The following is a 15,483-nucleotide window of genomic DNA, read 5'->3' on the forward strand; positions in this document are numbered from 1 at the left end:
CATATATAATGGCACAGGTACAGAATAAAAATTCAATAAAAGAGAAATAGAGTAAAATAAAATAGGTGCGAATATTTAAAAAAAAATTAAATTCTTATTAAAGTGAGTGATTTTTATTTATCTGTGATCTATATTTGTACTGGTAGGTAAATTGCGGTTTTTTTTAATAGAACAGTAATGTGCGGTGATAAAAAAGAAATTAAATTACAAAACCAGTAAATATAAATTAAACAATGGATGCGAATAAATCAACCACAGATTTGCTTCTTCACCTTAGTCGTAAAAGTACTGATAGAGCTAGAAAATAAATCAGGGCAATCATCTGTACAATCGTAAAGACGGCATATCCTTACAATTGTACTATTAAATAAGGTATTATTATCAAAATTAAATAATCAAACTAATATTGTCGCCGAGTAGACGGCGATATTGGAGTACAATGAAAGAGTTCGCAAATGAATCCATTTAAAAGCTGTGCTGGAGAATCTTCGACTAAATGTTTCATCGACGTGCCGCTAGTTATTTAAACTTTACATCATTTTCAATTTCAATTTCAATTTAAGAGACTTTACATCATTTTCCTCTCATAAATTCGATTTATCAGAGGAAGATTCCTGAAAATATTGCACGAACCGACGTATGTCCGCTCGAATAGAAGAAATGCCCGTAAGAGTTTGAAACTACGATAAACCGTCTTCTAGAAAGGATGTTCGTTTTTAGAATTCCGTTGAATAAATGATGTATTTTTACTTCAAAAAATCATTCTTGCCGGTATTTAAGTTTTGCCGTAAAAATTTGCCTCGATTGAAAAATTTTGTCGTTATTTTCATTATTTGAAAAATAAGTATAACTTTCAACTCGGTAGCGAACCCTAACTTAAAATCTTGTGAAGGGAAAGGATGAAAAACATAAAATAAAATTCAGCTTTTTCGCATTAAAAAACTTCTAAATAACTTTCTTTGGTTATTTTCCTAATTATTTTTTAGGTTTCGGGTACGTCACTATCCGAACGAATCGCCTAAAAACTTTTATAGTTAATAATTATTTTTTAATTTACAACTAAAACATTAGATACGAACGGGCCGAGAAAAATTATTGAACCCGTAACGAACTTGTGCTTCCTTCCCTTCCTTTTTTTCAAATTTTCACTATTCAATAAATAATTTTAAAATATTTAAAACGAATTTTTTTAAAAAATATTTTATAATAAAATATTATACCTATATACGATATTAAGGAAATTTGGTTTTGTAATAAATATATAACAATATTTTCGATTTTTTCGTATCGTTCGGTTTCCTTTATTTTATTTATAATTTTACGCTGACAGATTTATATTATATATCTCAAATTTTACCTTGAATCTAATTATAAATCTTCTTTTAATATACATACATAAATAATACATGCATTTTTATATGTATATCGAAAATAATCTACAATAATACCTAATCGAAACCACATTGCACAATTTATTTTTCTTAAAACCGCAAAATTGTATATCTAACATTTTATCATATTTCGAAATGAATAAATTGTCAACGAAATCTTATTTTATCTAATGCTCATATGCTATTTAACAATAGAAGAATTCAAATGTGAGAGAGATCAGAGAAACCAATGTTTGAATACGATTTCAATCCGCGACTGCGACCCGCAATCATGGGAAAATATAAATATATAATTATTTTGCACCCAAAAGGGTTAACACAAAATTCAATAATGAACTTTAATAAATATCGTACTGGGAATAATTTATTTTTAAGGCATGAGGATAATTTACTTTTAAACTTTTTTGTTGCTATCGCGTTATCGGGATAAATGCGTAAAAATGTGCTCTTTTTGAATTTGAAATGCTTTTTGTATGCATACATATAACTACGTACATACTCGTATGTACTTGCAACATTTTCAATATACATTGACGTTAAGGAAAAATTTGTAATTATTATACATATTTCCTATTGCGATATCTGTCATTTGTTCACTTCAAAATGTCAATGAATAAATTTTGGTATCAAAATAGCCTACTGTTTTTAGTTTTTCACGATCGAAATATTATATCGAGAACTATGTATTATTAACATGTGCAATAAATATCGTATTCATAAATGGCAATAAAAATATATATAATTGAAAAATGTTAAAATATGCAAAATTTTTCATTTCCGGTTTCAGTTCATATTTTAAAATTTTCTAAAATGTAAGTAAGTACGTCTCATAATAAAATGTTTCTATTCAGTCCAAGTTTATACATTCAACACAATATCATATATTACATTAACAACACAGTAAACATATGCACAACTGATAAGCATTTCGAAAAGGATGATCTTCGACTGACCTCAAACTTATAGTAGAATGCCTTCTCAGCAATACACGTGTCATTGGGCTGAAATATTCAAATCAATAGAATTCTTGTAAAAATTTGGAAAAATTAAATTCAAATATGTGTACCTATACAATTGAATGACCAGTAAATACTGGAAAATTAATGTTATTTTTATACTACACCATTTTTAAATTTCATACTTAATCAGTTCCAGAATAATTTTATCACGCGATTGAGCGAGATCACAAATAAAATAAAAATTCAAAGACTGATAATTGTTTTTTGATATTATTATTTTTTAAGATATAACAGTTTGGTTAGTAATTGTTTTAAATGAAAAGAACAGTTGATTCTTTTGCTCGATGTGGTGCATAATTTATAAATCAAAAATGAAAACGAAAAAAGACCAATCTGAAAAACAAATATCTCGGATATGGTCAAAAATATTTAAAAAAAATGCAAAAATATTAATCAAAGCCGATACTTTCCTCAGAACGAATAAAATAAAAATATTTTGAGAAATAAAAATTTCCATTTTGACCAGCTTTTTTTTTATTTTGTAACGAGTTTGATTAAATATGTTTAAACAGAATTTCTTTTTAAATGTCGAATAAAGCATTAAACTAGTTAGAAAAAAATCTTGGTCACGCGAGTATGAGAAATATTAGAGTTGTTGGCATACTAAGATCGTTGGCCGATTGGGTTTGAAGCTTTTTAAGAACTCTGTAACATAAAATGAGCATCCTTCTACCCTCAGTGGTACTCCATTTCACTAAATACTATCTGATGGCAATATATTAATTTACCGTCATTTTGATTGTTTTAGGGGGTGGGGGGAGGGGTGAAGCAAAACATTACGTTTTTTAGATATTTTTTATTCGTGGTATCGTTAGTTTTATTTTTATTGTATACTATTTACGAATCAATTTAATTCAACTTTTCAAATTTATTTATTTAAATAATTTAAAAATCATACTATATGGGAGGATTAATTTAAACCAGTTATATCAATAATTTAATTAATTAACCAGTTATAGAATTAATTTAAACCATTTTCTCAAAAAAGTTCCCAAAATATGTAGATGACAAATATATCAAAGAAATGGCACCAGGCAACAATACTGTTAGTAATAAAATAGACGGGATGTCCAAGGATGTATAAACATAACTTACTGAAAATTTGAGGACAAAGAAATCTACTGGTAAAAAATCAACCATAAACGACAGGTTTTTTGCCTGTGTATATATGCATGTTACAAGACAATGTAACATGCATATTTACTTAACAGTAAATGAAATATAGTTTTCACTACGAGCATTTTTTTATTATTATTAAAAACCTCCTTTACGTTTCACATTAAGACGACTTTTTTATATCTCTTATCCGATCGTTTTCATACTTTGCCATATTGCTTATTTTGATCATCAATATAAGTAAATGGATCCTCCACCATTAATATTGAGCAATAATATCGTGTAAGACGCGTTTGAAATCTGCCCGGCGAGATAGTCATTGACGTTTATCCACCGTTTGTTAATGTGATGTCATATAATTATGATAGGGGGGCATGGAAATTTTTGAAGCATTGAAGTGGGACATGAGACAAAAAAGGTTAGGAAATACTCCATGAATGTTTCATTTTAATCCAAGTGATCATCAACTATTACATGTAGTGTTTCTTCTATATTATCATTCAATTTTACAATTTTTTTACATGCTTTTTATGTCCCAGTTGTATTATTTATTTATATATATCTTAGTTATCAAGCTAATTTAAAAAAATACATATGGAGGATGAACGAATGAGACGACTGGCATGTTAATGCACGTGTTAATTATATGACAGCTGAAGACAGAGTGAGTAGTAGCTCTTCGAACCCAGCCGGGTTGGTCCCCACTCGCAGGAAGGCAACCAAACTCGACCATGTCGTATAAGCGAGCCGCCACATCACTCCCCCCCCAGCATCAGCGATACCAAAATTACAAAGAAACAAATTTTACAAAAGAAAAAAATTATTGTTACACAAAGAGAAAAAATTATTACGTGGGGAGAAAAAAAAATGTTGACGTGGGTCATCCGCTGTGTACATAGGTGTACCGCCCTGAATGGTCGGTAGATTCGAGGGCGGTGACGTCGCGAGCAGGACGGTGGGTGGTCCGATGGTCGCGCGATGCGATGCTGCGGCGGCGGCGCTCTTCCGAGGCTGATGTCGGTTGGTGGGGCGGCGGGGGCGGCAGGGGCATCGATGTGGTTGATGATACTCCGAGCTGGACTGTGAGTCGTTGTGGCTCGTGGAGGTGTTGTAGCGCTACCGCCCGTCTCGGCGTGACGACGCTCGTGGAGACGGACGGGGCCTTGATGATGATGATGATGGTGCTGAGGTGGTGTATGTCTTGTGGTGCTGGATGACCGTTCTATGTGTAGTGGATCGCGCATGACTCCACATCCAGCTGTCACGATCGTCGTCTCATTCGCTCCCCCATTTTTTAAAAGCACCTGTCGTCGACGTTGTGGCTGGACGTCGGTAGGTAGGTAGGTAGGTAGGTAGCCGTGTCTGCTCGTTTATTGTCACCCGCGGGCCGCGACGCGCTCTGTTGATGGCGATGGGGGCGCGGCGGGTAGCTTCTCCCGCCTGACTCGGCGAGGCAGGGATGAGCGGCATGTTGAAATTGATCGAGGCTGCGTGGCTCGATGTCGGGGGTCACCAGTATGGAGGATGAACGAATGAGACGACTGGCATGTTAATGCACGTGTTTATTATATGACAGCTGAAGACAGAGTGAGTAGTAGCTCTCCGAACCCAGCCGGGTTGGTCCCCACTCGCAGGAAGGCAACCAAACTCGACCATGTCGTATAAGCGAGCCGCCACATACATCTTAATTACTTAACTCTAAAAATTATAATTAACTTATATGTACTGTCCGTCACAGAGGTGTCTCTTCGCACCTCGCAAGAATGCATCCATGGTCTTAGCAGACCTGATGCACTCAGGGAGGGCATTATACATGAGCACACCCCTGTGAAAAACACCCCCAGCTGTCTTATTTTTTCTTACTCTATTTACAACTAGTATTGATATTTATCTAAATTGTTTTCGTTAATTATTTACTTATTTCATAACTGACTTGTCCAAATAAATAGCACCAGATACCTACATTATAATTATCTACAAAATATAAAAATAAGACATTCAAAAAATATAAATATACGCTAGTACCAAAATAAAAGGTTGTTAAGATTAAACGCTTTGGAGTAATATATGATTTTATTGAATTTAATCACGAAATAATATGATAAATATCTAGTTGGGAATACAAATTTTTGAATAATAATAAATCGAGGTGGTAATTGGTCAACCTGGTGCGTAGAACGAGTTTACATTATACGCGTGGCAACAGTGTGTCGTGTGGCGGCTGGCATCTGATGTCAAATTGCAAACCAGTCGGTCTGCGTTAGGATGAAGAGTATGAGTTTTCGATGCTTTTAACATTTACCAATCATCAGAGGCACTATTTCTGCAAAGATTATTGTCTACGAAATATTGTATGTCATTCACAAAAACATAATAAACCAACGTTCATTGACTTCCAGTACATTCATCAGATGGCCATATAGCTAATACCTACATACTTGATTCTATTAAATATTTGATAGTAAGTCAATTCTTGTATCCAAGTAGAACTATATATACTTTATCTAAAAAAAAATTGTATTTATATTTTGTTTGTTTAGATGTATTTATTAGCTCTATATATATGTATGTACATGCATTTTTATATGTTGAATAGTATATGAAAATAATAATGAGATGGGGGTTCTAGCCGATGCTAATAACCAGGGCCCAGGTCATATTTTATAAAATTTATATTATAGTGTATTTTTATGCAAAAATAAAATAATAAACCCGGAAAAACAACTAACACTAATAAATTGTCTTACGTATGTGTAATTAAAAAAAAAACGGAGCGGGTCCGTAATTCTGATGATCCAGGACCCAGATTTTCTCAGAATCGCTCAATACGAGACAAATGTAGTGGCATAGAAATATTATATTTGCTCTTTTTAAACAAAGAAATATTTCTAAATCTCATCAATTACATAGCGATGATCTAATTTGTGAAATATTTTTGGAATTATTCTATTCAACTTGAAATGAACGAAATAAGTTCTGCCTTGAGAAATAAACAAGTATTCTTTAAATTGCTTAGCAGAAATCTTTTCTTCAATAACAAAGCAATCAAAACACAAGGAAGACCTATGTAAAGTCAATGAGATTAATTTATGTTTGCATCTTAGATGTAAAACGTAAACAAACAATATACCTATACAAACCCATCTACATAAATATAATATACAAGACATGTTATATTATATTTTCCTTGTTGGGTTTTGTCCACCAGTGTGCGCTGTACCATATATTTTCGATACATAAATTTTAAAGAATCATTTGGCTTCTCAGATAGTAGTCATAGGTGCAATATATTTATTAAAAATTCATAAAATGAACTACGAAGTTCAAAATGCTTTAATAATTTATTTAACAAACCCAACCTTGATTTCTTGTATTTGCAAAATATTTTAAGTATTTCTTGTTTGTCGTGCAAATTGTTATAAAAATAATTAGCGATTTAATAACTAAAAAAAAAACAATATATATATATATATATATATATATATATATAAACAAAAAATATTAACCCTTTATATAATAAGCAAAGCAATAAAACAAATAAAAGCATCTTGGGAAAATTTTACTTTGGAATGGTAAATTCATTATTGCACCTAAAATGATTAAAAATATATATTTAACTTGTGTTAATCAGTGCATTTGCTGTGCAATCTAATTTCTCCAATCTATGCTCCAAGAAGAAATGATAAGGATATGGATAAAACAGGGTGAAATCAGTTTCAATTTAAAAACAAATAAAATAAATTCAGTCTTTCTTATTTTTTCAATTGCCTTTCACACTATAAGTAACAATGGATAACAAACAACAACACCAAACTGCAATTTATTGTTGCAGAGGTTGAAAAACATACTTTGTAACATAAACGTTTTATTTATATTCTTCTCAAGCTATATACATAATTATTATATAAAAATATATAAAAAATGTGAAATAAAAGTAATACAATAGGTGCTCGAAATTGACATTTCAATTATTCATTCTTCTTTCCAATTGATGGAGTTTCAGGTTCAGTTTCCTCTTCCGAGTAATTTGTGGGTTCTTCGCCAGGTTTCAACAGCTTACCAACTACTTTATATCTTTCTATAAATGACATTACAAAATAAGTAAAAAAATTATATTTGATACGAGTACTTTTATTTAAGTCTAAACAGAATTATGAACCTTGGAATTGTTCCTCCCATTCTCTCACAGATTCCATTTCTTGGAAATTTAGATCACTGAGGTCATCATACTCTTTTTCAGATGGGGTAACGGAAAATGTAGCTAAACCTCTTGATGCATCCCGACCAGCAAATGCAGCATATGGACCACCTGAAAATAGCAAATATAAAAAAGATAAAAAACGATTAACAACAAAATAAATATAATAAGAAAATAAGACCATTAAACATCATAAAAATTATAGGGTATAAATTTTCCACTAATTCAATTTCGTTAACTTCTTATACGGAAGAATAGATCATTAAAATTAAAAGACAGGCTTCCAATTAATATAAGCAACTCCCAATTGAGTCAAAGTATAAGAGAATTATGATAACAATAAAAAATATATATAATCAACCTAATAACAAATGGGTGAACTGTGGACTTTAGAAAGCGAGTCTTGTCACGCCACATTTAATTAGTCTTTGCTTACTGCATATTGTACATGCATATTGCGTTCAGTGAATATTACATTGTATGTACTTGCAAAGGGAAAGTTGTAAGTACATATATTTAGCAAAGAATAAACTTCAAGTTATTATCACACGTTGTTACAATATCTCACGTTGAAATAATAAATCACAGTAAATCCATGATAATTCTCGCAATAAGTTTAACTGTATGTTGCATACAATGTGAAATAATTTTTAAGCATGTCAAAATTCTGTGTAATACTCGTATTTACTAGATGTTATGAAATATAATAATTAAGAAAATAAGTCGTAAGAAACATAAAAAAAAAGTAAAATATAAAAATTTATTTGAGGAAAAAGTTACACAGTTCTATAAAATCAAACTTTAATCTAGCACTTAAAGATAAAGATAGTGTGTATTTATCTTTAACGTCGTAACTTAATCAGTAAAGTTCATAGAATACAAATTTAGGAAATAACTTTTAAAATAAACTAAAATGGAAATAATAACTAAGTTCATATTAGCTGTAAACTGAAATAATAGCTGAGCAAATCGGCAAATTATTAACTCCCATCTTTTTTTCCCCCCATGAATGTCTTGAATCAAGATATTGACCTCACACTATCAGCCTTGCTTCTACCGTTCAGGGTTATAACAAGTGCATACAAATAAATTAAAATCGAAGGTTAAACAGCGGATAGAATTGTGGAGTAACGTCAATGAGAGCCTCAAACTCGTCAATTACACAACGCCTCGATCGACCTTGACCTTCTGGAATATCAATTGTAGGTGCGAAATAATTTCCATATGCCACCAAAGAACGTTTAATGCAAAAAATTGTATATGGAAACGATTTTATTTGCATAATACAATTCAGGGATTCCAAATGGTTTTCGAATTTACATGGCGATATATTGGTACACTGTTTTTTACATATTCTGACAAACTTTTCAAAGTAACTCAAATGTCGCAGGGTAGCAAATATAATGAAATATTCTTGTTTTAATTATATTTTGAAACTTTCTTAATTGATGATTAGGTCAATTTAACCCTTTGAGTGCTGACATCTTTTCTGTTGAAAGCAAGTCAGGTTAAAAATTTCACCAACATTTTCAACTAGACTTATTCAGAAATCCAATAGAAAGCGGGTATAAAAATTGTAGCTAATCCAAAGAAACCCTGGATAACTACCGCCGAGGATTTCAGTTTTGTAAAGGTGTGTTTAAACTCTAATATATGCAACAATATAAAATAAGCAAAAGAAGTATATTAATGAATTTATTTTTCAAAAACTAGTACCATCTACTTCATTGTTAAAATGTAATGCTCACAATATATATGCCAAGCCACAATCTAAACTACTTGGCAGTTACGGATTTCCACTGGGAAATTCTGCTATGGTTATAAATTCAGAAATTCTGGTGTAAACCAGTCTTTATAAACATTGACACGGAATACACGACCCATGTTCAATGCATTTTTTTTCAATGCTACCTAAAATGGCTTAGCGGGTAGTATTCTTGTTTATTTTTTACATACTCAAATAATAACGCCCATCAGCGTATTTCAGACTGATAGATTTGTTGGCAAAAAGCTGATCAGCATTCAAAGGGTTAACTAACGCAATGAAGTAAATAAAAGAAAATATTTTTAAATTTTTAAACTATTAACCAAAGGTCAACTGCAACGAAATGACGTAAGCATGAAAAAATATTTCATAAAAAGAAAATGAATTGCATAAACAATTTCACAACTAGTGATGTTGCATATTTTCCGAGACGGATTAAGTATGATTCAATAACAGTAATCAAAATCTAATCCATCGATAATACTATGGATAAGCTGGCTAGTATGTATATATTAGTTTAGAAAAAATAAAACGAAAAACTTTGTAGTTTCTTCATGAGATAATTTTGCCATGTACAATCAGACAGTATTATCTCAAATTGAAAAATCGAAATTTATTTATCTTCTTAATATATAATTTCGAATGAGACTTTGTATGTAAGATTTAATGGTTTGGATGGGAGCATCGAAAACATCTATTTTTTTTCGATTCAAATGACTTAAATAAAAAACAAATGAGTGTTTACTATTAGATTGTTTGCCATGTTTAAGCTATTTATATTACAAATACCGAGCGAAGCCGGCTAAAACCACTAGTTGTAAAATAAGTTTCGAAATTATGCTTGGAGATGAACTTTGCAAATAAGGATTTGCCCTATAATAATTTTAAACAAATTTGAATATTCAAACAAAATACTCATCAAGAAATAAGTCTGTTCATTTTTTTTTTGCAACAAACAAATGAAGTTTTGAAATGATATAATTCGAACTATTCGAACTTCTAACCCGCAGAACGACGAGTTTTTTTTTGTTTCATCTACCTAAGTAGAAGACCTCTATTTATATTAGTCGAAGAGCTTTGTTATGAACCTCTTGGTCGACCCAAGAATCGCGCATCAATCGAGTCAACTGAAACAACCGACAACACTCGATCGACAGCCTTAAATCGAAATCAAAAACAAGATCCACGAGCCAGTGCTTGCGAACGGAGGACGTTAGATGTCACTGCGAGGCGATGCGCGCCGTTTTGCATCGGAATGTGAACTTTGACTTTCAACATGGAGGAGTGAGTGGAAGCGCACTCATAAGCATATGGTAATGGTAATGGTAATGGTCGGAATTGGATTCGAATGACACACCGGGTCCGTAGAAGCGGCGTCCGGCCGTGACGTCGAAGATGATGCCGTTGACTGCGACGAGGAGGCGGCCGTCGGGGCCCGTGCCGTCGAAAGGCCTCATCTGCGCCACCGTCATGTCCTTTCGCAGGGGCGGCAGCTCGCGCGCCGGCTCCTCCACGGGCGTGCGGTCGCGCGGCTTCAGGATCTTGTACACCAGCACCACGATCAGCGCCACCAGCAGCGAGTTCACCGGCGACGAGATCACCTCGGACACCAGCGACGCGAACAACCCCGACTCCACCTCCACCTCCACCTCCACCCCCGACCCCGACCCCGTCTCCGCCAGATCCGGCACCTCGCTCTGCTGCGGCTCCATGCTAGTGTTGATGCCGATCCCGATCTTAGCCCGACGCCCGTCCCTACACCTCCTCGGCCACTACTCGACTGCGCTACGGCTAGCGAACACCGCCTACACCTACAACTACATCCACACCCACACCCACACCCACACCCACACCCACACCTACTGCAGAGCTAATACAAAACTCGCACGCACACACCCGCGACACGCTACGTACGAATCTAAGCGAGACGCTTCGCGAGCATGTATTTTATGAATAGGGACGCTCGTGTCAAACGTCAGATTAACCCTTTCCCGACGAAATGCTATAATTTTTGCGGTAAACGGACTACTAGTCATATGTGAACCAGTCACGGGACAATCGGTCACACGTGATCCCCCGTCACACTAAAACTGGTCACACTCACTCAAAAATTCGACCAATTTTTAATTTTTGGGTGTGACCAGTTTTTTCGTGACCAGTTTTAGTGTGACCGATCTAGAGTGACCGGTTATCCTGCGATCGGTTCACATTTGACTAGTAATCATCGAACCAATTTTAGCCGCGCTCAGTGTCCATTTTACGCATAATAAATCGGACTCGTCATATCTGCTGATTTTTTTGTAAATTCAAGTTGTACAATAGCCTTCGGCCACTTAGATAGAAAATAAAATACATTAATAATAAAATATATTGTATTTTACATTGATCCAAATTTACGGAAAATTAAGATATTGTATCAGTTAATAGTCGACAGATGTCACGATGTCCTTATTTTTACACACCTCCTTTACGTTTCACTTACGATTACAATTCAGGAAAAAGTTTGCCTCTTATTTAAAATTAAAATCCAAGTGCTCGATTATTTTAACACGGCTAATTGCTGTAGTGTTTCCCCTATTCCATTTCATCCCGATAAACATTTTGTTTATTTTATTTTATTTTGAGAGCTAACAACTTTTTATCAAACATATCTATCGTATATAATAATTGCTTGCGTGCGTGCGTATGTACGAAGTATTGTTTGTACATATATGTATATAATAATTAGAGTTCGGTGGCGGCGTTTCCATTTCCCAGGAAAGAGGGTTGACTATTGTCCTACAAAGTTAGAGAGCAAAAAAAAAGGTTGACAATAGTGAACCCATTTTTTTGTCCAAATAGAAACCGGCCGCCGTCCCTTAATAATAATTGTCTAATGCGTGCGTGTGTACAAATTACTCGCTGTTAACACCATGCTCCGTCTCTCTTTCTCCCCTTGGAATCGTGGAAAGAGACGGGACATATAATAATAATATTTAAAATATAATTCATTTTTTGGAAAAAATAAATTCGTATTTTTATTTTATTCTTTTGTTTATATCGTCTGATCAAATGGAGTGCACAAGAATGTGCACACAGGCCACTGGTATCAATTAAGCCGAGCAAATGTTTTCACGTGTGTAATTCATAAAATATTATACGTACAATATAAATAATAACGATGTAAAATTAATAATAGCATGAAAATTAAACTAATATAATATATAATGTATATTCAAAAAAAATTACATACATACTCGTATTTTTATACCTTAGTTATATTTTTTTTCTAGAGACGTCACAAAATTTTAGGTTACAATAACTAACCAGCTGAAAGATCGAGTAAGCTTACCATATGTTTTTTGACACTGACAGGTCTATGAGTAAAATTGTATACTATGAAGTTGACGCAATAGAATTACGTCAACTTAAACCATCAGCTGATTGCCAATCATATGTTGCACCGATACTGGAAATGAATTGTCTATTATTGCCACTCATTGACCAAAACGTCCATACGCACCTATAATAAGTGATTTTCCGACAATAAATTATTTTTTCCTGGATTTTTTTATTCTGCGCTCTATTGTCAAGTGGACAATTTTTTTTCTCATTCCCCTTCCCCTCCCCCCTTTACACAAATGAGTGTTTAGTTCTCGCTTAATACTGAAAATAAACCGGTTCCACGACAAATAGCTTACAGAGAAAACGTTCTACGACAAAAACTTACGACATAATATCCTCGACAAAATGTTCCTGAAAAAAAAAAACGTTTACAAATCAAGTAGTCGAAATCATACATGTATATTATTATAATTTGTGTGTAAAACTACGCATCTGCCGTATAAATACTACATTAATTTGCATAAAATCGAAATATTCATAATTTGATGTCTTAAATTCCTCAATTACAATAAGTTATTCAAAAAATTTCAATTTAAATTTGATAATTTCCAATTTGAACGTAAAATGTAACTGAGAAAACAACCTTTGCACGTCAATTTTGTTGTACGTACATTTGTAATACGTCCATGCATTATGTTTTTTTTTTCAATTTATTATCGCAATTTCATAAAATATTTCTAATCTTTATTGATTTTTTTCTATTTACATATTTTATTTATTACTAATTTGAAACGCACTTTGTAGGTTTTTCTGATAATATTATATATGTACATATGTATTACGTACAATTGAAAGTGACTGTAAAAAATATGTTAAAGTGAAATTGAATTGCAACATTTATTTAATAAAATCCATTGCTTGATTTTATAGCGCCCACGTATGACAAACTATAATTATATAATATGCATTCTTTAGAAAAAAAAATGGAGATATTTTTTTCAGCTACATTTAATTCCGTATTAATCTTGAATATGATGTATATAAATTTTATTATTTATATAATTAGAAAATTTTGCTGATTATATGAATCAAGAATTCATATATGAATCAAGCTTCTTGATTCATATATGAATAATATATGAATCAAGAAGCGAATTTTGGAATTATTAACCTATTTCATTTAATTTTGATAAATTAGCTACATGCAAATGTACCTACATGCAAAACATTCAATTTAAGTTAATAATTAAACCTACATACATAGGAAAAGGGAAGTACCACGTTAAAGCCCTTAGCTAATTGAATTTTAATGAATTTTTTGAATTACTGAGAAGCTTTTAAAGATAAATTACTTACCCATTTTCTCGCAAATCTCGAGTTTTCATCAATCTCGGATTTCGCTGAATTGTTTAAAATGCTGCAAATTTACAAATTTGACCATAAATGTCTCTGTGGATTCTAATTTCTAATTGATATGTATGTATTTACTAAATTTCGTTGAATTGTTTAAAAATGCTGCAGTTTTACCATAGATGTCTCTGTGGGTGTTAATTGATGTGTTATACTTTGGATAATACTAATATGCTCTCGATGGTGCTTATTTTCATTATTTATATTATTGTAGCGTGGACGTGTAGAGGGGTTTTTGAGATCGGAATGAAATACGCAGTAGTAGTGATAGAAGTAGTTTATTGTTCTTGATCCGTCAGCCTGCCAGCTACGAATGAATGCACGGACCACATCTCCTAGTATTTACACACCCATCAGTGCTAGTAAATCAGTGGTCGACGAGCACCATTCACCTAATCTCTACGTTACATTATTATTTAAACTAACATATTGCTGTTAGTTAGTATTGAATAATTACAATATTATAATATAACTAAGAAAACTTTTTAAAATTTGCATGTAACTTAGCATCAATTCGACTTTTTTTGTACCTAGCTATCACTTTCCGAAATATTTTTTGAGGGAAATTTTTCGAAAATCCTTAGACTATACAAATAATAAATTTATTTAAACTCCCCCAGCTTTGTATTATCTAATATATTTTTTTTATTTTCAAAAAATAAAAACGAAAAATTAATATTTGCTAATTCATAAAATTTAAAGCGGAGGGAGGGGGGGGGTTGATACATAAGTTCAGCGCTCCGGTATTTCTTTTTTTAGCACTACACTACTGGTCACCAATAGTGTAACTACTATGACGCCGGAGTATGCGGTGCATGCGAGCCCTTAGGGTTGGTAGGGCCTTGGGAGAATTTCCAAATGATAATTTTAAAAAATTAGGAAAATCAATTCACACTAACTGAAAACAGTCAAAATTATGATTAAAAAAATTCTGACTTGGCGAACTTGCAATATTAACACTAAGGAGTTCATAAAATGTCTTTAAAATACATGACTGCAAAATTTTCAAAATAACATATAGGCTTTAGAAGGACATTTAAAATTTGAAAGTTTATTTATTTAATTGAAAAAAAAATGTGGGGCCAAATTTTTCTAGTTCCGCCACTGCTGATCACACAATTATTATATTATTAAATTAAAATTAAATAGTCACAATAAGTCAATAAAAAGCCTAAACTTGGTATAATTTCATTCGTCGATCTGGCTGCGTGTCGAACTCGTGTTCATCCAAGGTATCCTCTTATAGGTGTATCTGAGTTG

General features: G+C 32.6%; 1 protein-coding gene across 1 annotated transcript; it reads right to left on the minus strand.

Moving 5' to 3' along the window:
- Window positions 1-7,262: 7,262 nt before the first annotated feature.
- Window positions 7,263-11,355, minus strand: LOC143910474 (membrane-associated progesterone receptor component 1-like). The gene is made up of 3 exons (XM_077428966.1): window positions 10,847-11,355; window positions 7,686-7,835; window positions 7,263-7,604 (listed from the first exon to the last, which is right to left on the minus strand). Exons 1-3 carry the CDS (start codon window positions 11,199-11,201, stop codon window positions 7,495-7,497), a joined length of 615 nt encoding a protein of 204 aa, XP_077285092.1. The 5' UTR covers window positions 11,202-11,355; the 3' UTR covers window positions 7,263-7,494.
- Window positions 11,356-15,483: the final 4,128 nt, after the last annotated feature.

This window comes from Arctopsyche grandis, chromosome 4, assembly GCF_051622035.1.
Source record: "Arctopsyche grandis isolate Sample6627 chromosome 4, ASM5162203v2, whole genome shotgun sequence".
Lineage (NCBI taxonomy): Eukaryota > Metazoa > Arthropoda > Insecta > Trichoptera > Hydropsychidae > Arctopsyche > Arctopsyche grandis.